General features: G+C 56.5%; 1 protein-coding gene across 3 annotated transcripts; it reads right to left on the reverse strand.

Annotated features, from left to right (window-relative positions):
• Positions 1–141: 141 nt before the first annotated feature.
• BAHD1 (bromo adjacent homology domain containing 1) lies at positions 142–21449 on the reverse strand. Of its 3 annotated transcripts, none has more exons than XM_061180507.1 (7): positions 21282–21449; positions 5553–6995; positions 3410–3789; positions 2274–2433; positions 1794–1870; positions 951–1051; positions 142–471 (listed from the first exon to the last, which is right to left on the reverse strand). In XM_061180507.1, exons 2-7 carry the CDS (start codon positions 6979–6981, stop codon positions 282–284), a joined length of 2337 nt encoding a protein of 778 aa, XP_061036490.1. In that variant the 5' UTR covers positions 6982–6995; positions 21282–21449; the 3' UTR covers positions 142–281. The 3 variants fall into 3 exon arrangements, with proteins under 3 accessions (XP_061036490.1, XP_061036491.1, XP_061036488.1); XM_061180508.1 differs by having other exon boundaries at positions 951–1042; positions 3410–3792; XM_061180505.1 differs by having other exon boundaries at positions 3410–3792.
• Between the last annotated feature and the right edge of the window lie 1409 nt (positions 21450–22858).

The following is a 22858-nucleotide window of genomic DNA, read 5'->3' on the forward strand; positions in this document are numbered from 1 at the left end:
GCCTCAGGGAAGACTGCTTCTTCAGAAGCCTCTGCCCAGGGGACCACAGAAAGGCGCCCTGGGCCAAGCTGAGGGCTCTGATGCTTTTCTTATACCCTGGCCTCCCCTTCCCTCCCATGGGGCCCAAACCCATAGGGGCCCCTGCCCTCCCCCCACAAGAGAACCACAGGCCAGCCACCTCAGGCTCCTGTGGCCCCTTAACCAAGTGCTGTGCTTCAAGCAGTGCCCCCTGCCCTGAGCCCCACTTGCCCGTGGGCAGCCCCAGTGTGGGCGTGAGGAGGCTACTGAGGGTTCTTGAGGATGCGGCCATGGCGGAAGTCATAGACATGGCGGCAAAGAAACACCAGCTCAGGGTCTGTGTCCTCGGGCACTGTGCGGTGTGGCGGGGTGGAGTAGTCCGCAGAGGGGGGCACCAGTGCTGTCTTTCGGCTGGGGAGACCCTCACCTCGACGCTTGGCCATGGCACAGAATCTGCAGTGACACACCATTCGCTGTCTTTACCACAGCTATCTTAGCGGGAAGACCAATTCCTTCCCCACCCTGCCCAGAGGGCTGGGACACCCCCTCCCACCTCCACAAGGGCAGGTGCTGCCTCCATCCCTGTCCTGGGGCCTATGCCCTCTCTGCCAACCATCTTCTCTGTCACTGGGGAACCACACCTACCGGGGCCTCCCTCCCAATCACCTGTCAATTCTCCTTGATTTTTTCTGAGAGCAGTACTGTAACCATCCCCGCCTCTGCAACTCTGCCCCAATCACTCTGCGTCAGAAGGGGAACAATTTTTCTTTTTTTTTCCCATAAAAATTAGATGATGGAAGCAGACTGTGGGAAGAAAGTTCTAGGAGGGCAGGCCCAGTGAGTCAGATCCCCTTGGGGATCACAGGCTGCCCCCAAATAGCCCTGGGAAGTCTGAAGGGAGAGGCTAGCCAGAGGTACAGGGCACCACCCACCTGCAGTACTCAGCAAACGTCAACACGTAGCACTTCTCTTCAATGCAGGCCACACTATTCTGGTCCTGATGTCTCGATGCAAAGACTTCATTCTGCAAAGGCTCAAGGGGAGGGAGGAGGAGGTTGGCTACCAGGGTGGGAAGCACCTAGCTCCAGGAGCAAGGCAGACATTAACCACTCTGCTGGGACTCCTGACCTGAGATAGACAACTCCAGCTAGTGCCCAGAAAGCTAGGGGGCTTCCCTGGAATTTCAGCCTAACTGCTCCGCATCAAGCAGCCCAAGGCATTCCTCCCAGGTCCTGTCCTACTCAGGAGCAGCCAAGTGCCTGCTCCAGCCTCTGACTGACATCAGCCTCCCGACCCCCACCCCAGCCCAGGGGAGGAGAGGGGAATTGGTGTGCATTCTCCCATTTAGATGAAAAGTCCCAGCGAGGGAAAAAAAAGTAAAAGGGAGCCCAGACCGGGGGTGGAGCAACCCACACACGGCTTGGTAGATACCAAGGGGTGTCAGTAGAGTCTTTTCTCCCCTCCCTCTCCTGCTGCAGACAGTAAAGGTGTGCAGCTCCACCTCCCCTTTCCTGTCGCCAGGAAGACACAACTACTTGCTCCCATTCTGGCACCCCTGCTCTTGGGGGCTCCCCTTCTGCCCCACCTTTCAAGACAAAGGTTACTATTCCCTTCAAAACATGAATTGGGGCAGTGTTGGGAAAAGAGGCTAAAACTCAGGCCTTTCCCCAGGTTCTCTGGTGTCCAAGGTGATGAGTCCAGGGACCTGAATGCCCAGGCTGCCACCCCATACCACGTTCTCAGTGCCCCAGCCTCTCCCCCGGCAGGCAGCTCACCTCGTGCATGCTGGGACTGCGGCCTCCCTGTAAGTGCTCTGGTCTGTAATACCACAAGAGGCTCATCATCAGCTCTCCTAGGGGGGAAAGAGAAGCAATCAGGGCTTGAGCTGGCAACTCCAGAGTTACTTAGATAGGCAGGTGGGCTGGCCACCTGCCCTGGGGGCTCATCCAACTTCAAAGCCTAGGCCAATTCTGCAGGCTCCGGCCACCCCTATCCCCTGCCTTGGGCCAAGTCTGGCAATTCAGTGGCCTAGAATGCTGTTAGGTATGGAGGAAGGAGGAGGAAAAGGCACTGACAGGTGAGGCAGGATGACAGGCGCCCAGGCCCCAATGGCTGGAACGGTTAATGAGCTGATCCAACCCAAGCACAAGGCCGTCTGCAGCCCTGAGCACCAGACAGACGCTGGCTTAGTGGAAGGCAGATTCTGCCAAGGACGCAGGACACTAGTGCCAGGCCGAACTCTAGACAAGAGGTACCTGATTCCGGGTTCTCCCAGAGGGCAGAGATCTTGGCCACATAAGGTGTGGACGTCTTTCGAGGGCCTGACTTGAGCAGGACAGTGTCCCGGACTCGGATCGTCTCTCCATGCCGCTCCACCGCCTGGTAGCTCTTTCGGATGGCTGGTTCCGGTTCATCCTGAGCAACAAACCAATGACACAAACAAGGCTTGTGGGGCCGCACTCAGCATGGGGAGGGAGTGACATCCTCTCTGTGCTCTCCTCAGGGCAGTCAAACCACTGAGGATGGGAGACTGCCAAAGTGGTTTGCACTCTGGCCCCTCCTCCCTGAGCCTGGCTTTCAGGGGCAGGAAAGGGAATCCTCACAGTCGGAGAAAGGAAGAGAAATGGGAACAGGGGTAAGAAAGTGGCTTGAAACTTCTGGGGCTGCACTCTGACCACCACACCCATGACAGCCGGCTCTCGTGCTCCAAGCCCCCAGCACCGGGTAGGTCCTCAAGCTTCCTAATGGACAGTCTGGGTTTGACTCTTAAACCACCATGGTATAAGCGGCAAAGCCTTATCACGGGCAAATGACTTAATCTACTGCTAAGCCTGTTTCCTCGTCTGTGAAATGAGGGTAGTTCTAAGACCACGGGGTGTGTGCGTACCTCACGGGGCAGTGGTGACGATGAAAGCGGATAATGCATGTAAAGTGCTTAGCTCGGTTCTGGCACCTAAGAAGTGCTCAATACATTTCAGTCTACATTCTTTTCACCATCCCAGATGTTCCTGTATCACCAATTTTCTCTGCCTATCCCAATTTCCCCTATACATACTTATCCAAAAAGCCTCCAGGGAAGTCCTCCACTTTATAATCCAGGATGAGAGGTGAAGACACTTCAGGAGGCTTCCCTAAGTGTCGGTGACAGAGATGGCAGCCACCAGCTGTGACTGTGCATTCCGTGACTCCCCAAGGCACAGGGCACAGGATCAGTAGGGGCTGGGGGAGCAGGCCGGGCCAGTGTGATCAGTTCCTGGGGTACAACTGAGCTGGAACCCCTTGTCACTTCTCAGAGTGGCTAGAGCCAGGGGTGCCTGGGACCCAACTCACTGCAGGTCCTATGTCCGTACCGCCACCCTCCCTTCTCCCCATCAGCTGAGCTGGCACTCACCAAGACATAGACGGCTTTCTCACAGGCAGCCCCAACGGGCACCCAGCCGTTAGTGCGGCGGCGGCGGCGGCGGCGGGGGCGTGGGCGCTGGACGCGAGGCTGCTTGGGGTGGCTGGGCCTGCGGGCAGCCTTGCTCCGCGCAGTGTGCCTACAGCTGGAGCCCGTGCGCAGACCTGACTTGGAGCCGCTAGGAGGCTTGGCGCTCTGAGGGCATGCACGAGCTACCGTCTGGGGCTCCGAGGTGGGTGTCTGAAGATGGGGGACAGGCTCTGCTGCAGGTGGCACGCTGGGCACAGGGCATCCCAAGAGGGGGTGGGCAGGTGAGGCAGGGTGGCCAGCTTCCGGGAGAGGAAATTCCAGCTGGCCCAGGGACCTGCAGCCTTCTGGGAGAAGGAGAGAAGGGGGTCAGGGAAGGTAAAGCAGGGAACCCCCAGCCCCTCTGCTTTCAGAGCCTGCTTCTTTTAATTCTAAGCGTGAACCCAAAGGCCACTGAGGTGGCAGGTGGGGTCAGAGGCTGTTAAGGTAGATGATCAGTGACAGGCCAAGGGTTTTTCTTGACCTTGGAGACTGGCCCACAGACATCTCCATCTCCTCTTCTAGCCTGAGAGAAGGGGAAGTAATGGGAATGGCATCTCTAAGCTCTGACTTAATCTTCCTTCTGTAAAGCTTCCACTGTACTTAGGAGCAGGGGATCTGGAGTGAGACCAGGATATGAGTCCCAGATCTGCCACTTACCAGCTGTGTGACTTCAGGCAAGTCACTTTACCTTTCTGTGCCTAGCAACAGAAGTAGTAGTTATGAGTATCATATAGTGTGTCCTAGGTGTTTTCCTATCAACGTATTAACTCTTCACATCCTTACAACAACCCTATGAGGTAGGTACCATTACCCCCATTTTACAATTAAGGAAACTGAGACACAGGGTGGTTATTGGTTTGTCCCACAGTCACGTGGCTGAGGAAGTGGGGAGAACATTTCAGTCTGGCTGCAGAGTCTGTGCTCAATTAACATGCCATATGGCCTCCCATATATAAAGCACTAAGAACAAGCGCCTGGCACATGGTGCGTACTGGTGTCCCAGGGCAAGGGGCTAAGGGTCTTGGGTCCCACAGGTTAAGTGACTAGACTTAGAGAGTGGTACGGAAGAAAAAGAAAAGCCTAAAAAGAAGCTTGCTCTCATTTCTTAGAGCTCCAACTCATGCGAGAACCTGAAACAACCAGTCTGGCCAGAGTCAGCCAGTCTATAAAGTTGTTTTATAGACCCCTTCAAGAAGGGCTGTGCAGGGGAGGGGAGAGCCCTGAGAAGGCCTGGCCCCTCACTTCACCAGCAGCAGGGCAGACCTGCTGGCTAGCATGGCTCTGGTCACCTCATTTCCACCCAGGAGCCAGGAAGGGAGCCTGGAGAGGCATGTGAGGACACTCCTGCCAGTTTGGGGAAAGAGAGATCACTTAGGGGTGTCTCATCAACTACGGCACGAGACTCTCAGGTGTCTGGATCTTGCCAAGAAGGTAGACACCAAAGCCCAGGCCCTGATGGCAGCCTGTCTGTTCCCAGAGTGTGCCCACCTAGTCTGCACCTAGCAAGGTGATTCTAAGTCTGAGCATTACTTCTCTTTCAAGGCCTGTATGGCCAGGACGAAGCTGTCCTATTGCAGCTGGTACCACCTATCAGGCCTGGTGCCCACCACCCCTCCCGTGAATGCTGAACTCGGTTGGCATGCAGATGGTCTGGGTTCCCGGGAAGTAAGGAATTCTAGCTTTCCTCGAGGAAGGCAGAAGGACATGGGAACAACTTGGCAAAAGTGCTAATTTCAGCATCTAACTTGCTACTCAGAGTCTAAGAATGGGCATCCCAGTGGAGAGGGAGGAGAGACACTCCCTGCCCACTTCACCACCACAGTGCTACCTAACTGCCATGCCGAGAAACCTCCATAGACAGTGGGGACGGAGCAGGGCTGCTAAGAGCTAAACACGGGCCTCTTTCCTGGGAATCTCCTAGGCTGGGGGCACAAAACTAGAGGAATCCTCCCTTCTCAAAACCCCCGACTCTCCCACGCGGTAGACAGATGCCAGTGCGCCCCACCCTCTTGGGACACTGCTTCTCAGAGACTCCCTGGTGTACCCCACCTCCAGGAAGGCATACCTGCTGCAAAAGGCATTTTGTAGGGGCAGCCGCCACAGGTAGTGCCAATGTGGGTAAGAGACGGGGGCAACATTTCACAGATGCTGTAGCCATTCACTCCAGTGTCCTCACTGGAGCAGTAGCGAGAACCCCACGGAGGGTGCTGGAAGTGGGTGCCTGCGGCGGGCACTGAGCTCGGGGCCAAGAGGAGCCCCGTGTTAGCTGCAGCCACTGGGGACAGCTTGCCCTCGGGGAGCACGGTGCAGGAGGAGTAGCCCCCACACCGCAGCCCGGCCTGGCTGCAGTACAGGTAGAAGCTGCCTAGCGCGGTGAGCTCAGGCCCACCACACAGGCCACTGTAGTCGGCGGGGTTGCCAGGCATCGGTAGCGGGGAGAGCTGGGGTGCAGGGAAAGAGGGCTGGTGCAGTTCCTGCTTGGGGGCAGGTGACTCCTCGCCTGGGCGCCCAGGCTCCGGCTTCAAGGCTGCTTGCCCACCCATCAGCAGGGGCAGGTGAGGGCGCAGCCCCAAGGGGCTCTCCAGAGCCTCGCTCAGGGGCTGGTAAGGTGGCTGGCTGGACGGCCCACGAGGGGTGGCAGACGGCCATGGCTCCTCGGGGTGTCCTTGCCAGCCGGGTGGGCCCGCAGCCTCCCCAGAGCCAGCCCCCTGCCGGGCCTTGGGATAGTTCTTGCCATTGACCTTGGCCCACTTTGGCCTCGGGGCCCTCAGTGCTGGTGGCTCAGTGGAGTGCCCATCTGCTTCTGGGTGGGCACGAGGCGGCCGCAGGGGTAGCTCCCGCTCCTGGCTCAGCTTTAGGAAGGCAGCTGCATTCAGGCTGGCCAGTCTCTTGGGAGCTGGATCACCATCTCGGCGGGCCCCTTCATCCGGTGCTGGCTCTGGGGACAGGTCCCGACTTCCTCCTCCGAGGTCCCCCAGCCGGGGCCGCTTCTTGGAGGAGGCCCAGCCTCCAGTGGCCCGGTCACGGTCCCGGCTGCGGTGGGGGTCTCCCCCTCGGCTGCGGCGGGTGCCCATCAGGCTGCTGGTCTCTTCCCGCTCCAGCAGCAGGTTATTGAGGGCCTCGGCGTTGAGGGAGGCCAGGCGCCGCTTGCGGGGCTGGGGGAGGCCAGTGTCCTCACTGGATGGGGCCGGGCTAGGGGGCTTGGGCAGGTCGGGGGGCAGCTCATCAGCCTCATCTGCGCTCCGTGGACCAGCCACATTCTCCAGGCGGGTCAGCAGCACTTTGCAGGCCTTGGGCTTCTCGGGAATTAATGGGCGCTTCCGCAGTGGGTAGTTCTTGCGGCGCCCCGTGAGGTGCCCCGGGCTCTCAGGAGGACCTGGTTCCACACCCTCTGCCCCCTGCTCCATACTGCTGCCTTCCATCTGCAGGGGCTCCTGGCGGCCCGTGGGGCCCGAACTCAGCATGGGAAGAGACTTCCTCCGAGTGTGTGTCATGGAGTACCTCCAAGCTGCAGGACATAAGGCAGGCAATGAGAGAAGCCTGCCCTGGCCTGCTTTCTCCCCCACTGCAGCCCATCCCGCGTCCCCTGCAGTAACTCTGGCCTACCCTCACCCCAGCTCCAGCTTGGATGTTCCCGGGACCCCCCCTTCCAGAGTGCAAAGGTCTAGCGGGGTCAGGCTACCAGCAGCTGTGCAAGGACTGGCTGCCCCACTCTCCTCTGAACCAAGCCCCTGGGGACCCTATGGAGCAATGCAAACCCCAGAGCTGGAAGACAGAAGAAGCTGGGGGCAAAGCTCTCAGTTGTCTCCACCTGTTCTTCTCCCACTAGATACTCATCGCAAGACAGGAGGAGACTGCCCTGAGGACACGGAGCCAGGATAGGGGCTTGGGCGGTGGGAGCCCACCAATTCCTTCAAAGACATTATCAGCCCCCTCCCCCTTCTTGAGGCTTCTGAGATTGGCCACAGGAGGATAAGGAGATGGACAGTGAGGAGCTGAGATGAGGAACTGCCTGCTGGACCGTGGAGGAGGCAAAGTCCAGCCTGTGAGGACACCTGCCTGGCACATACAGCAGGACAGCCATAACCTGGGTATTGCTGGAAAGCCCCCTCAGAGTGAAGGCCTGGCTGTGAGGAGCCTGTGGGGGGAGGTCTCAGCCAGCCCGTGGAGCCAGCCCCACCTTAGCTCAGATTCCAAACAGCCCAGTGCCAGTGCCTGGGGGAGGGATTTCAGTAAGGCTGGGGCCAGCATTCCCAGGTAGGAAACCCAGGGACCACACTCTAGACCTGTGGTACAGCTTTAAAGGCCCACCAGCCACTAAGAGCTGGGAAAAGAAAGTACCAAATAGAAGAACTAACTCAGGCGACAAACCCAGGCAGCCTTGTTAGTCCTGCCTTATTCCTCAGGACTCCCTCCTTGTAGGCAAGATGCCAGGCAGGGGGCAGGATGGGGGTGAGTCACAGGAAACCCAGAGCGCCCCAGACAGAAAATGCCCGCGACCAGGCATCATCCATCCCTTAACTTTGCTTAGCAGACACCCCCCCACCTCCAACATACCTGGGCCCCCCGGGTACCCCCCTAAATGAAAAAGGCAGCAGGCTGTGTGCAGGAAGCTGGCACAGCCCAGGCAATGGAGAGCTGAGGGGCAGGGTGGGGGGGACGGATACTGCCGGCATCGGTGGTCAGAGACTACTATGCTGTTCACTCCCTACCTACACCCCAACAAAGCAAGATGCTGCCGAGTAAGGTGTCAGAGGGAGCTCTGCCCTCCCCAGCACTCTGCGACCCCTCCTGCCCAGCAAGCTTTTCAGCTTGATTTCTCCGCTGCTATTGTTATTCACACTCGCTCCACCAGAGGAGCTGGGAGCAGTCCCTGCAGGGCCAGGATTTAACCCTGAAAGTCCCAAGCCTGAGGACTCCCAGGGAATCCAGAGCCCTTCCAGGAGCTCCTGTGGCCTTGGGCCAGTGGCTGGGGTCACTGGGTGCCCTCTACCCTCTCTCCAGAGACATGCCACACGAGTTGAGAAAGAGTGCTCCAAAAACCAGGCTGAGGGCAGCGGGGGTGTCCCTCACCCCTGAGAAAGAACTTGGAAAACTGGAAAAGGGAGGCGGGGTGCCAGGCATTGCTCTGGCCACATGCGGGGACCTGCATACCCAGAGACCAGGCCCCAGGCAGGACAGAGAGTCACAGAGGCAAATCCATTCATTCCTGAAGCACAGACTGGAGTGCTCCTGAAAAACCCCAGGCATCTGCTAGGCTACCTAAGACTCTTTCTTTCTTCTAATCAGGGTGTCCACCCATCCCTGATTGCTCAGCACACTTATTAGCAATGCCTTTTTTCACCCTCAAAAGAATCCCAGTTGCTTATAACCCCAGGCCCTTTCCTCAAGGGCAGGGCACCCCTGTGCCAGAGGTGAGGGAGCAGGAACAAGGAGAAGCACATCTGTATTTCCTAGGGAAGCCTGCGCCCAGCCCTCCCCCACCCCCAAAGGGCCTGGAGAAGGAGGACAGTGCATAGACCACACAGCTGAGCAGGGGCCAAGCCCCTCAGCAGGCCCCAAGTTACCAGAGGAGTCACGCCTGGGAATGGCCGGTGGCCAAGGCTGAGGTCACCTGGGCTTATGGCCTTTAAGGACATGGACACCAAGCAGAGTAAGGAGGGGTGGATGGGAAAGAGAAAGCGAACACAGGGAGGTGTTTCCAAGCCTGGCCAATGAAGAGCTCTTAGCGGACCATGGTCCTTGGTCTGCCCTCGCTTCCCCCCACCCTCAATTTGCTGGTAGACTTGCTACATGGATGGATGGCCCAGGGATTCTGGGATACTTGGTCCCACTCAGTCTTTCCCTTGCAATGTGAAAAAGATTAGGAGGAAAGCCTTCCACTTTCGAGAGCCTGTCCCCAGAACCTGGGAATTTGTTCCTGGCAGAGTATCTCACTCTTTCACCTCCCTCTTAGTCCGTCAGGGACACCCACTGTCCCTGAGGCTGATGATCCCAGGAAGCTTCTAAACCACAGGGTGCAAGTCACATTTTCAAATCAAGCATTTGGGCCTCCTGCTAGCCTCCCTTGAGTTTGCCAAATCCCGTCACCCGCAGAACTCCTAGCTTTCACGTGGTGCCTAAGGCAGCAACGTCACTCACGCTCCTGAGGAGAGGCTGGGGACTCTGCTGCCTACCGCACTGCACTCCAGGCTGAAGAGAGTCAGTGAGTCATGCTTTGAAGCCAGATGGATGTGTGAGAACGTCGGCAGCAGCTTTTCCCTGGGGTGGGGCTGGGTGGAGGGGCGCCCAGCCTGCCAGGGCCCCTCCAACCTGCAGGGGTGGCCCAGCTCAATGGGGGAAGAAGATCCCGGGAAAGCAGGAGGCTTGGTTCCCATTCCAGCTCTGCTAACCGTCCTGCTGTCCTGTCCCTCCCACTTACACACCAGCTCAACCAGGAACTTTCTACCACTACCAACAGACAAGGGTGCCTTGCTTCTCTCAGACCACCCTCCTCTTCTCTGGGAAGCCCTGTCCTCCCAGGGGCAGGTAGTTCAGGCACCCTCGGGAGAAGGTTCCTAGGAGGGACTCCCCAGGGCGTCTTAGAGCTCGCCTAGACTATGTCAAGCAAGCCCTCACTGAAGAAAACCAGTCTGAAGCACAGTGGCCGGCCGGTGGTCTTCCGAGCCAAAGACCCAATGAATCACAAGTTGAATCCAAAATCACAAGCCTGACCAGGGCTGGGAGAAGTCATCTCCACAGAAACAAAAAAGGAGGGAGGCCTTGTCTTTTGCCCTCAAGATGCAGCAGCACCTTATACGTAGCCCCCACGGCCCACCAGGGCAGGTGGAGGACACCCAAGGTACTGTGTGCAAGGGCAGTTCAAAGGCCTGGAGGAGATGGGCTGTGGGCACCAGAGGGGAAACGAGGGCAAGGGTGGGGGCCTGGATGAGCAGGTCGAGACCAGATCACTCCCCCAAGCAGAGGCTGCCCTGGGGCAGAAAGAGGCCCTCAGCCTTGGCCATGGCTCTCCCTAACTTACCCAGCTCTAGGCCACACCCACACCCCCATCCTTAGGCGTTCAGGACCCAGGGCTCTGCCCCACTGCTCTTCCTGAAACCTCTCTTACCCACTGCACTTGAAATTTTGCTTTTCAGGCTTTTTGGTTTATTTGTAGTGGGAGGGAGTACTTGGGGTGGGGGAGGCGGTCTTAGGTAAGAGCAGACCAGGTGGTCCCCTGGGTGAGGGTCAGGAAGGGCCCTGACCCAAGCCACCTCCCTCCAATTACACCTAAAGCCACACAGTGGGCACCGAGTAAGCAATGCCCACTTCTGCAATCTCTCTTGGAATAACCCCCTCCGCCACCCCTCAACGGAATAATACTTTTTCACGAACACTGAGTTTCTTGAATCTGCTATCAGAGAAGAAAAGCAGCAAGAGCACGAAGGCAAGCTCCTGTTCTTTTAAATTTAGTTGATGTTACTTCATGGAAAAACAGAGAGGTGAAGCTGCTGAAATTCTTGTGATAAAGCCAGATAAAGATGTGGCTGGTATCTCTTGAATCCCCCAGAGCTGGTAAAATGGAAACAACCAAAGCTTTAAGTCAGCCAGACCTGGACCCAGCACTGGCCCTCATGAGCAACTTACCTAACTTTGCTGAACTTCAGATGCTTCATCTCAAAGAGACACATCAGAAAGAACTTTACTTAAGAGTGGTGGCGAGAATGACACTAGGGACCACGCAGAAGCCTAGCAGAGTAGGAACCGGGCAGGCCAACATCCTGGGGATCCCCCTCTTTCAGACCCACAGACAGAGGAAGGCAGCCTGCCCTCGGCCCTCGAATCCCCACATTAGGAGTCCAGAGCCACCGGGGGTGGTGAGAAATCTGAAAACGCAGCCTGTACCTGACCCCTGCTCTGCTACCGTTCCATTGAAAACGCCCGAGTGTCCACCCCAGGAAACGCAGCAGTGCCACCCCTATCCCACTCGGGACCCAGTATGGGGTGAACTCTGGGGGGCTCAGTTTACAATGCAGCGAAGAGGGCAGGGGCAGAAACTGTATCCCACAGACCCTGAATAACAGCTCCACGCCTCCAAGAAACAAGAAAGGCGAGATCTTCAGATGCCAAAGGCCCAGGGGATGGGGTCAGAGGGCACTCGCTCTGCCTGCTGCTGCCATCTGACTGCAGCTTCAGTGCAGGCTCCCAGAGAGAGCAGAAGCCTTGGCTCCAGCAGCTCAGAGCTCAAGCCCCAGGGTACTGCCCCGAAGAGAGGGCCTCCCTGGTGCCCATTCAGCCTCACTTGCTGTGGGTACTCAATTCACTCTGCAGTCAGGCTGGGATCCTACAAACACCTGGGCAGGAAGCACGGCGCCTGACCAAAGGGAACTGGCCTGACCCGTCTGGATGCGGCTTGTTTTATAGACTGCCCTTGGGTCGTGGCCATCTGAGGAGCTGGGCCCGCCTGCCCCGGAGGCACCAAGCCTATCTCTGGCCTGTCGACCACCTGCTCCTCACACTTCACACTGGGGGCTCCCAGGAGCCCAGAGAGGCAGGAGCAGCAGTGCGGGGGAAGGCCCACCCCCACCCCAGACAGGGTCCGGTGCGGCCACCAGTCCAGCCCCACAGCCGGGCCCTAACTCTGGCTACTCCTGTCCACGCTGAGCATCCCAGCAGGAGCGCCCAGACACACAGGCCCAGAGCTACACCCGAGCGTCTAGAACCTCCACGTACTGCTGGCTCTGGACACAAAGCCAGATATCACACCTCTTGGTAACTGTAAAACAACATGAATCTCTGTGGGGAGGGAGGAGAGCTTTAACTCAGACTATGAAATGGACCTCTCCATTTTACATTAGAATTGCAATTAAGTACAGGAATATAGTAACAGTAGAGTCGGTGGAATCTCCTTCACCTTCTCACTGGAAACAGCCAGTCCCTAGTCTCAGGGCAAGGCCCTTCGTGCAGGTAGGGGACTGAGAGTGAGGGAGACAAGACTTACCCCTGGGACCCAGAAGTCAATATATACACACAGACCCCTGAGTGAGGACAGTGGGCAGAGAACACTGTATTTTAGTCATACCACAGTGCTCTGCTCTAAGAAACTCAGACCTGACAAATTAGAAGGTAATCACGTGCAATACAAAACTAGCCTGTAGAGGCTTTCTTTAAAGGCACATGTCCCTACTGAAGGCAACCTACCTTCCCCTAGCTTCTTCTCAGTGCCCAGCTCCTGTGTGCACGAGGCAGACCTCCATGTGCAGGTGTCGGTCCAGCTAAGCCAGAGCACCCGCCGCTCACTCCCAGGCACACGGCACCTCTTGTGACCTTTGCTCATTCAGCCAACGTTTGCTGGCCCCTCGCCACAGCTCAGCAAGGCGAGACCCACACGGGGCTGGAAGCCACTTCGTGCCACTGCTAATCCGAAGTGGGCTTGGTCAATGGCTTGAACTTCTCTGAGCCTTGGTTTCCTTACCTACACAGCAGGGTTGTTATGAGGATCAAGTTAAATAAGAATGCGTGTCAAGTGCCTAGCAGAGTGCCTGGTATACAGCAGGTGCTCAACACAAGCTCATTCTTTCCCCATACACGTCAAGTATCAGGCTAAGTGCTGAAGAAAAATGCAAAGCAGACTGAGGAACTGGAGCTTGGGCTGGTAGGAAGACAGAGGACAAGACAGTGTGACAGGGCTGTGACTGAGGGCTCGGAGCCCGGTGCAGAGAGCTTGGCTCCATGGCAGCTTCCTAGAGGGCACATTTGAGACAGGACTTTCAGACTCTTGCTGAGGGTTCTACGGTCTACTTCTTGCCAGGTGTACTAAGCCCAATGGGAAATGGGCAGCACTTTGAGAAATGTGCTTCCTAAACATTTGGAAAGGGCGGGAGACAAATCCAACTTTCCCCAGACTCACCACCATTGGCTCCATACAGGATTACTCCAGGCTGGGGGACAGGGAGCGCCAGGCTAAGGCTCCCTCAGACCCTCCCACCCAGACTCCACAGTGCACAGACCAGGCCAGAAGCAAATCTCCTCCTGGAGCAGGACCCATTTGCTCCCGGCAGTTAAAGTGTGGAAAAAATAAAGCAGGAACAGGGACAGGGAACCTCAAGGCTCAGCAACAAGTCAACCAGGAGGAAAGCTCGCGTACTGATGCACCGTTCTTCAAAAAACACAACAGCTCACCAGCCTGCTCCGGGCACCTGCCCAGGAGTGGCACAGGATATGTGCTGGTTCAACCACCAGGACACTCCAGGAACCAGTAACTTAGATTTCTAAGATGGCTTGCTGAGACCGGAGGTGCAATCTCTTGTCCTGAGCACAAGAAACTGGCCAGCCAGGCCAACATGGGAGCTCTGCCCTTAGCCTCCCCAGCAAAGTGCCGACCTCCTGAATGAAACAGCCACGAGGAACAGGACCCAAGACCAGGGCTTTCCAATACTCCCCCAGCGCGAACAGAAACACAGGCAGCCAACCTGAATATCTCACGCCTAACCAATTAACTGTTTAGTAACACCCCCATTATGCAAGCTCTGCAGGGACAGGCGGGCTCTGCCTTCCTTACCAATAAATCTTATCCACAGGGCTTAGTAAGAGCTTATTGAACAAATGAAGATCTGGGTGCCCACCTGCTCCATCCCATATAACATTTCCATCCTAGACTGATGGCACAACTTACAGCCCAGAGAAACTCTGACCTCCAAACTATCCCTCATCCCCAGGAGTCCACCTTGCTTCTTCAATATAATCCACAGTTCAATAGGCTACTTTAGGAATTCTCTCATATTACACAGCACAACCTTCTTCCACTACTGTCCTCTTTCTTCTCTCTCCCAACCTGCCCAGCTATCTCAGGAGAATATTCCTCTCATTCCACTTACTTCTTACACTCACCGTCACTCTCATTCATCCTTGCCACCCCCCACTCCCGGTGGCTGGTATCATCTCACCCTAACATGGAGAAAACAGAGGCACAGAGAGGCAGAAGAACTTGCCCACACTCCCACACCATCGAGGGCAGAGGCGGGGCGGCTGGTGTCAGTCCCCAAGCCCACGCCCCAAACCGCAACACAGGACGGCTGCTGAGTCACAGACCAACATTCGAGATCAACTTGCATGTGCAATTCTGCTTCTCTGTGCTGTTTTAATTATTGGCATTAACACGTTATTAGTTTTTCCTGATTTTTCACCACAAAGGAATTGAAAATGTACTACGATTAAAAGGCATCTGTATACTGGCCAGGGAACATAAACATAATTTTACAAACTGTTTCTACAGAAAAGTCTGCTCAAAGTTCCCAATATGCTCTTAGATGCACTTCTGAAACAAACCCATTTTATATCCTCGAAAGGGGTAAGGGCTACAAAGACGTGTTTTCTTGATTTTAACAGTCAATCCAGGAAAGGAGTCTACAGACTGCCCCCCCACCCCATGCATCTAACCACGTCTCGAATCAGATGAAATCTCCATCATGGACTGCAATGAAGACTGAAATTTGGTCATCACACTCCAAACAGCCATCTTAATATTTGAAGACATATTACCTGACCTCTTGGCTACCTCTTTGGGCCGAATAATAAGTCCAAGTCCTTCCAATTTTCTCTGACGATTATCTCTTACAGTCATTTCATCTGTTTTACAATTCTTTTCTACACTTTGTCCGAACTGTGTGAACCCCTTCAGGCACAGAGCAGGGGACACCCCTCACTACTGAGGAGGGCCTGCTGACCCTGACTATAGTGGAATCGTGACTCCATCTTCCACTCTGGCATACACGTCAGGATATCCTGGCATCAAGCAACACCCTAATACCTTTGCTGTGATATCTGCAAAGATCCTCTAAAAGCTAATAATTCACCTCTAGGGAATTCCCTGACAGTCCAGTGGTTAGGACTTGGCGCTTTCACTGCTGAGCCCCGGGTTCAGTCCCTGGTAGGGCAACTAAGATCCCACAAGCTACAAGACACAGCGAAAAAAACAGTAATAATAATAATTCACCTCTAAACCACCTGGCTGGATGAGAATGTGATTAACAAACTGAATTTTCCCCAAACATTTAGACAGGCAGCTGCCGTTGGAGAAGGGCCACCCCTCTCCTCTGCAGGTAGGAAACTGAAAGAGCTGCATCTAAGGAGGGCTGGGGCTCAAACAGGCACTGAAGATGGAAGGGAAGTATGGGGTGGTCAGTACCACTCCAGGTGAGACCCTGGGGTCACAAGAGGCAGAGACACACCAGGTGTGTTAAAGCCCCCACCCCCAACCCGCAAACCTACTGGAAAAGAAACATAAGAAAAAAGATGTAGACCTCAAGTTTCTGCCTGGCATTGATCCTGTTAACTAAGACGAGTCACTTGTCATTTTTTCATTCAGGTAACTTGGTTATGGTGCCTCAGAAATAAGTTCCTATTTCAAACCTCAGAGAGGCTGAGACACAAACCCATTCTTTTATTCCTGGTGCCTGCAGAGGATCTCGAGGGCAATGTTATTATTATTGTTATTATTACTGGTGGGACGCTGAGACAGGTTAATAACCAACCATCTTTGCAGGTGTTTCCCACTGGGAAAAATGGAATCTGGATGAAAATGCTTCCCGGGACATCACACAAAGTCCTGGATGTGACTTTGCCCTGAGGCCTGCTCACCAAACCCACCACAGTCAGATCCCCAGCCGCTAGAGCAAGTCGCCTAGGGCAGGACACCAATCCCTCCACTGCAACCCCAGGGCCAGGCTAGTACTCAGCCACTCTGCAAAGCCAGCTCAGTGGAGCCAAGGGCACTTGTCTGGCCCTGAGCAGGTCGCCTGCAGCCTCAGCCTCACGGCCACTGCTGCTCCTCCTCCTCCCTATTAGCCGGTTTACTGCTCATTAGTGGCAGTACCAGGAGGTGAGCAGGGGAAACATAAAGGAGCTGAAATTCAAACCAGTCTATTTTACTCCAGTTAGGTGCCTCCCCTAAAAACAGGCAGGATTTCATCACCCAGGACCTCCCTACCCCCTTTTCCGGGGAGGTCGAAGCAGGCTGAAGGGTGAGGCGCTGCAGAATCTCAGGACCCCAGGTGCCAGGAGCCTATGCTTCTAATCATCACAGGCTCTTGACTACATGCTGTATTGTCCACCTTTTCAGGGTTAGCAGGCACTTCCAGCCATGAGGAGGCCCATCACGGCAAGGCCGGGGACCTGCAGAGCAGGAGTGCTGGGGCTGCCCTCCGTGTCAAAGCACACTCTTCTTGTCCCTCCAAAGTCCCCAGCACAATGGCAAGTTCACAAAGGAAGTGAGTCCTGCCAGACTATGCTAGCAAATTCCCATAAATACTCGGGCTGGGGTAGTACTGCTTATGTAAAATGCTTCCCCATTGAGAGATGCTGCTTTATTTACATTCTTCACAACACATTCATAAAAAGGAGGCCCTTTAATGTTGGGGCTGTTCGTATAATGCTCCATAAACCCAGCAGCTTCAACTGGCGGCCTTAGTTCAACACAGGCAACTTCTCAACTCTGGAGACTTTTTCCCCTTAAGCTTTTTTTTTCTCTTTAATGACACCTTGCGACAGGGCGCTGAGGCCAGATGTTGCCGGAGCAAGGCCAAGAGGAGTAAGAACAGATAAAATGAAAACACACAAGTCCTCCTGAATGCTGGGACAGAGGTGGGGAGGAATGAAAATAAAGAAATCGAAAATCCCCACAGAACTCCAATGTGAACTATGTATGTTGGGAGGTTTAATCCCTTCCAGGTTTACTGAAACTTCCCTTATGGATGTCAAAATGCTCCCCAACTTACACCTCTATGTACCAGAGACAGTGTGGAGGGGACTTTTTTTTTTTTAACCCCAAAGGAAAAGATAGAAAAAGGCTCTTTTTGGTTTTTAATCTGCATTGTGGCTGAATAAAAAAAAGCAGAATTTTTCTCTGCTTCTTTGTAAAAGTGTTCCAGGGGCTGCTAGATCCAAGAGGGGCACAATCTGCTTAGAGTGGAGAAACTCAGACCATCCTCAGAAAGAGAGGAAGAGCCGTGTTCTAGGACACACAGCACAAACAGCCCAAGCAGCTGAGAAGAGAGGCCAGGAGATGCATTCTGAGGTAACCTGTCTCCTGCTACTGTAGAAGCAAGGAGGAGAGAAGTAGTGCGGATTTTTTTTTTTAATTGACGGGGGAGCGGTCTGCATTGCCATGGCAACTGTGAGGGGTGGCATTCCTGCTTGGAAGGGAAATGCTGGTCCATTAATCATCAAACTGGGGCACAAAAGGGAGGTTTGGGGGAAAGGGGATGGATGCGGAATTTATTTTTTCAATGTCTAGACTCAAACCAGTCACCAGTCCTCTCTCCCATTCCTCCCATGGCCCAGGGTTGGTGGTAAACAAAAACGGAAGTTCCAAGAGAGCTGGGATCATAAGCTGTCCTTTCTGATGGGTGCAGTGTGGGACTGATGGTGCCTCCCATATCAGTGATGCCTCTATAAACAACTCCTCCAACATCAGTCCCCAAAGCCCTGTCCACACGCCAGACCCAGGAATCTTCCTTTTCTGTTCTCAGAACCGTGTTTTCTCCCCCATTTATACCCAGGACTGAGAAAAGATAAAACATATGGACTCATTTAGCATGGACAACAAGGAAAATTGCATAAGAGCAGCAAAGCCGGGTAGCAAGAACGGCCTGGTAAGGTAGGAGGAAAACAGGATTACAGTCCTTTTCCAATTCATGTCTATATGGTATCATGCGAGCAATCCACAGGACAGACTCTTCACCAGCTGGAATATCAGAAGCAATCATTTGCTCCCCATGCTAAAGCACCCCAAACACACCCTAGGTATATGCCTTAGAAAAGGTCAGAAACCACCAAGGACTCCTATACTAGCATTTCTAGGGAAACAGAAGGGAAGGTTTCCCTTCCGCTCCCACTCAACTAAGCAGCCAACTGCATTTATTCATTCAATAAAAACGATGTGCACAGCACTATACCAGAAATCCTAGAATACTCACACACACACAAAGGTTTAATACTCACACTGTCCTTGTCCTTAAGAAACTTCCAACTGACAAAAGCACTCAAGAAGACACCATGTTATAAAATCCAGGGTCACAATCTCAGAGGCAAGCAACGCTGGCCTGGAGTGGTCTGAGATGAAGGATGAGAGTAGGGTTCAGGCAGGAGAAGAAGAAGGCAAGGGGCTCCTAAGTGGGGACAACTGGCGAAATCAGCAGGGGCAAAGATGCAGGGAGATAAACATACATAGCGCAGCATGGCTAGGGGAGAGCCTTAAGGGACACTGTCTAGGATGAGACTGCAGGAAGAGGGGAGTCACTGCAAGTTTGTGGGTAGGGGAGTGACATGGGGAAAGGAGTGCTTTACAAAGAATGATCTAGCAGCTGTGTACAGAATGGATCAGAAGGGCCAGAGGAAGCAGGAGGGACAGGGAGGTCATGACAACAACATATGCCTGACATGGGAACAGCAGGGCAACAGAAAGGAAGAAAGGGAGGGAGATATAAAAAAGAAACTCTTCACCGGCTAAACTCTCCAGAGCAAACCCCCTTAAACACTTGATCTGACTGACATGAGTCTCCTGCCAGGTAAGAGCCTGTCAAAGAGGGAATCATTGTTTTGGCCATTCTCCTTTAGGTTCTGGTGGCCAGACAGGTCACCCCCTTCTGACTGCCACCAAAAGAAATCACATACATACTGGAGAGCCCCTCAGGAGACACAAAGACCTTGAGATGCTGCATCATCCTCTGGATCTTAGACATACAATTAAATTCTCTCAGAAAAAACTTTAGTCTCTTGCATGAGGTAACACCTCCCTTTCCCACAAGCCTCAACTTCACCCAGGCTGGGGTCTAGACCCTATTGGGGAGGGGGATGGAGGGTGGCCATGAATTAACTCCATGCTCAGACTAAGCAAGGGTGACAGGCGGTTTTCCCAAGGAGGGATTACAGTCAACCACAGCTGGAAGCAGCTCATAACCAAAACCTTCCTGGGGTGGGACCCAGATTTTAGCAAATATCTACATTCTAAACACCCTAAGTCTCCCTGTTTTTGTGGTCCCAACTCTAAAATTAAGTATGGGATCACAGGAGAGGGCACAGGAGCTCTGAGTGGGTTTTTACATATGCAAAAACAGCATCCAGCTTAGAACTGGTAACTGGTGGGGTCAGAGGCACTCATGGCTTAAGCCCCTGGTTCCCAAATGTCCTCTACTTGGCCAAGGACAGTGGTGTTCCTCCAGGACATGTGGTCTCTCTGGGGCCCTTTTCTCCTTTTTGCAAAAGGCATGGGGGTGGAAAAGGTGGGAGGAAAGTCTCTCAGGTGATAGAAAGAAAACGTTTTTTATTTAATAATTAAATTCCTGCCTGGGTTTATAAACTCAGCTTCTCATTTCTCTATGTGAGTACCTTCTTTCGCTAAAGAAAAGTGCTGAAGGCAGTTATCCATGGATTGCTGGAGCACTTCTGGGAGATATTTCCTAGTCCCCAATCCAACTGGTCTTCTGCCCTCTTAAGACTAGTGACAATGGGCGACTGGGAGATGTCCCAGGTGGGATTAACCCTCTGCCTGTGGACAGAGTCTTCTTGCTGAAACCCCTCAGTCCTGGCAGGCTCTAGAGCTGCTCACCGGACTCTCTCCTGGTGAGTCCAGCAACCCGGTTGCCAACGGCCAGGCCCACCATGTGCACACCCCCACCTCTGCCCCTCTGCCCCACTGGGTCGACCCCACTCTTCCCAGAACAGCGAGGTGATCCGAGACTGGAGCCGTGAACCAGTGCCGCAGCTCCTCCCGGCGGTCGTCCCGGCCCCCGCAATCCCCAGGGCAGAGTCCGGCCCGGTCGCCCTCCCCTCGGGGTGGGTGGCTCGGACCCGCTCCCCTCCCCGACGCCACCACCTGCGCCCGCTCCGGCGCCGCCTTTGTCCGGCGCTTCGCCGCCAAGCGGGCCCCTCGGGCCCGACCTGACCCGGCCCCCGGCCCTAGAGGAGAGGCGACGAGGCGGGCAGGGCTAGGCCCGGCCGCGAGCACTGGGTCCCGCTGTCACTTAGAGGCGGTCTGACAACTTCGATCCCCCCGCCCCACCTCGGACTCGGCCGCTGCTCCGCACGGTCCCCGCCGGGCCTCCCGCGGCCCACACTCGCTTCTCGAACCGGTTCCCTTCCCTCTTCGGCGCCTCCCTTCCTTCCAGTCCGATCGGGTCCGGTCTACACTACCCCCCGCCCCGGCGTGGCCCCCATCCCCTGCCCCCCATCCAGCAATAACCGGTCAGCTCCCTGCGCGGGAGGGCGCCCCCCACCCTGTGCTGGCGATCCCGCGGCGCCGCCCCCAGCCGCGGCCCCTTGCCTCGGGGACCGCGATGGGGGGAGGGGGCACGGGGGGGCGGGGGCCTCGCCGCCCGCGCACTCGGAGGCGAGCCGGCTCTGCCTCGGCGGAGAAACGACCGGCGTCCTCCCGCCCTCCGCCGCCCGGGACGCCCGCGCCGCCGCCGCCCGGCCAAGCTGCCACCCTGCGGCCCCCACCCACCCCGCCCCCGGCCTGCGAAGCGGGCGGCCCCCGGGGGCTGTCACCTCGAGGCGCTCCGCACTCCCCGATGGCGGGACCGTGGCGCCGGACCCGGGGGAGAGAGGCGGCACGAGCGAGCGGGCGGCCGCACCTGCTTCGCGTCGTCCGTCCGTTCGTCCGTCCCTTCCCGGGCTGGCGGGGGCGGCGGCGCGGCGCGCTCGGTGGGGCGCGCTGACGGGCGACCGGTCCTCTCCCCTTCACTCGTCTGCCTCCCTCGCTCGCTCCCTCCCGCTCGCTCGCCCCTTCCCCCCTCCTCGACCGCGGCCCCTAGCTCACCGGGACGGCGGCGCGGACGGCGCGGCTCTGGGCTCCCGCAGGCCCCGGCCGGGCTGGAATCCGGCGGCTGGAACCCCCCGGGGGCGCTCAATTCCCGGGCTCCACGCTGCTGCGTCAGCGCCTCCTCCTGGGGGCCGGGGCCGGGCGGGCGGAGCGGGGGCCGCGGCCGGGCGGGGCCGTCGTGGGGGCGGGCGCGCCTGGCCGGGGCGGGCGGACGGCGGGGGCCGGACGGGCGGGGCAGGCAGCCGGACGGGCGGGCGGCGGGGGCCGGGCTCCGGGATCCGCTACGCCGCTCGCGGTTCCCCCACAAACTCCCCGAGAGCGGAGCCTCCGCCGCCCTCCTTCCTGCTTCCTCGTCCCCAGCCAATCAGCAGCGCGCCCCTCAGCCAGCTCCGCCAATCAGCCGCCCCGCCCTGCGCTGGCCCCGCCAGCCAATCCGGCCCTCGGCTCCCCCTCCCGGTCTCCAACCAATCAGAACCGTGGGTCGGTCGTCCCAACGCAGGGGGCAGCACGAGGCGGCCGCGGGAGGCGGTGCGGGGAGTGGTGGGGCCTGGGGGGAGGGGTACGGTGCCAAGGATGGTGGAGGGGGCGGTTTTCTTTGCCGGCTTCTTGGATTTTCTCCTCGTCTCCAGAACATGAGCCCGTATCCCATGGTGACCCGACCCTGGAGCCCCAATCCCCTAGCTGCTACCCGCCCCCCCCCCCCGAGAAATCTAATCTCACCCCCGCCCTGGCCGTCACCTCTCTACATCCCTCGTCCCCCTTCTCCTCTCCAGCACCCAGTGGAGAGAACTGCGAGCCAAGGAACACCCCCACGCTCGCCAGCGGCTGCTGCCCCCAGGGCAAGGCTTCGGGAAGACCAGCCGAAAATCAAGCGAGGACAACCCCCCTTTCCTGCAGAAAGGGCCCCAGACTCCAACGAAAGGGCCCCGACTGCTGAGAAGCCCCTCCCGCCCTTGCCTCATCTTTCCGACTTCCCTGCCTGCCACGTCTCCTTTCCTTTCAAGCAAGGTCGGTCCTGGCTCGGTAACCCCTCACCCGCATCTCTTTTTCCTCTTTCTCCCCTTCACCTACCGCCCCCCACTCCAGCTCCTAATTCACCCTTCTCAGAAGCAGAGTGTGGAACCCTCATCCATTTCCAGCCGACAGCAGAGCCTGGTCTGTGAGTCCTTGACACCCACACACCCTCTTCCACCACCGCGGGGAACATCAGAGCTCTCCGGGGGAGGGAGGAGGGGGTGGGCAGCCTGACAGCCCAGGCTGGACTCCCTCTCTCGCGTCCCCAAGCCAGGATGGGACCAAGTGTGGACACTTACCTGGCATCCCCCTAGTCACCGAATGCTGTGGCTCCGTCTCACACCCACAGACGTGCCTTTCCAAGCCCGAGCACGCTCGCGGGGTCAGCGGGGTGGGTGGGCACAGCAGGCTGAGGTCACACGGAGGTGTGGGAGGTCCCTGTGAGGTGCGGGAAGGGGCTGTGTCTTCGGCACCTTGTATCGCCAGAGCCGGCAAAGGGCTTCACTTCAACAAGCACTGGATGCGCACATAGTAGGTTCTTGAGAAATGCTGAGTCCACC

This window comes from Eubalaena glacialis, chromosome 2 (assembly GCF_028564815.1).
Source record: "Eubalaena glacialis isolate mEubGla1 chromosome 2, mEubGla1.1.hap2.+ XY, whole genome shotgun sequence".
In the NCBI taxonomy this organism is placed as follows: Eukaryota; Metazoa; Chordata; class Mammalia; order Artiodactyla; family Balaenidae; genus Eubalaena; species Eubalaena glacialis.

What these genes read in the sequence shown, in the direction of transcription:
- BAHD1 (XM_061180505.1), bottom strand. Translation starts at nt 6,981, where the DNA reads ATGACACACACTCGGAGGAAGTCTCTTCCCATGCTGAGTTCGGGCCCC. An exon ending in CAAAATGCCTTTTGCAGCAG is followed by an intron (nt 3,793 to 5,552) that starts GTATGCCTTCCT and finishes TCCTTCTCCCAG; the next exon opens with AAGGCTGCAGGTCCCTGGGC. An exon ending in ACGTTTGCTGAGTACTGCAG is followed by an intron (nt 472 to 950) that starts GTGGGTGGTGCC and finishes GTGTCACTGCAG; the next exon opens with ATTCTGTGCCATGGCCAAGC.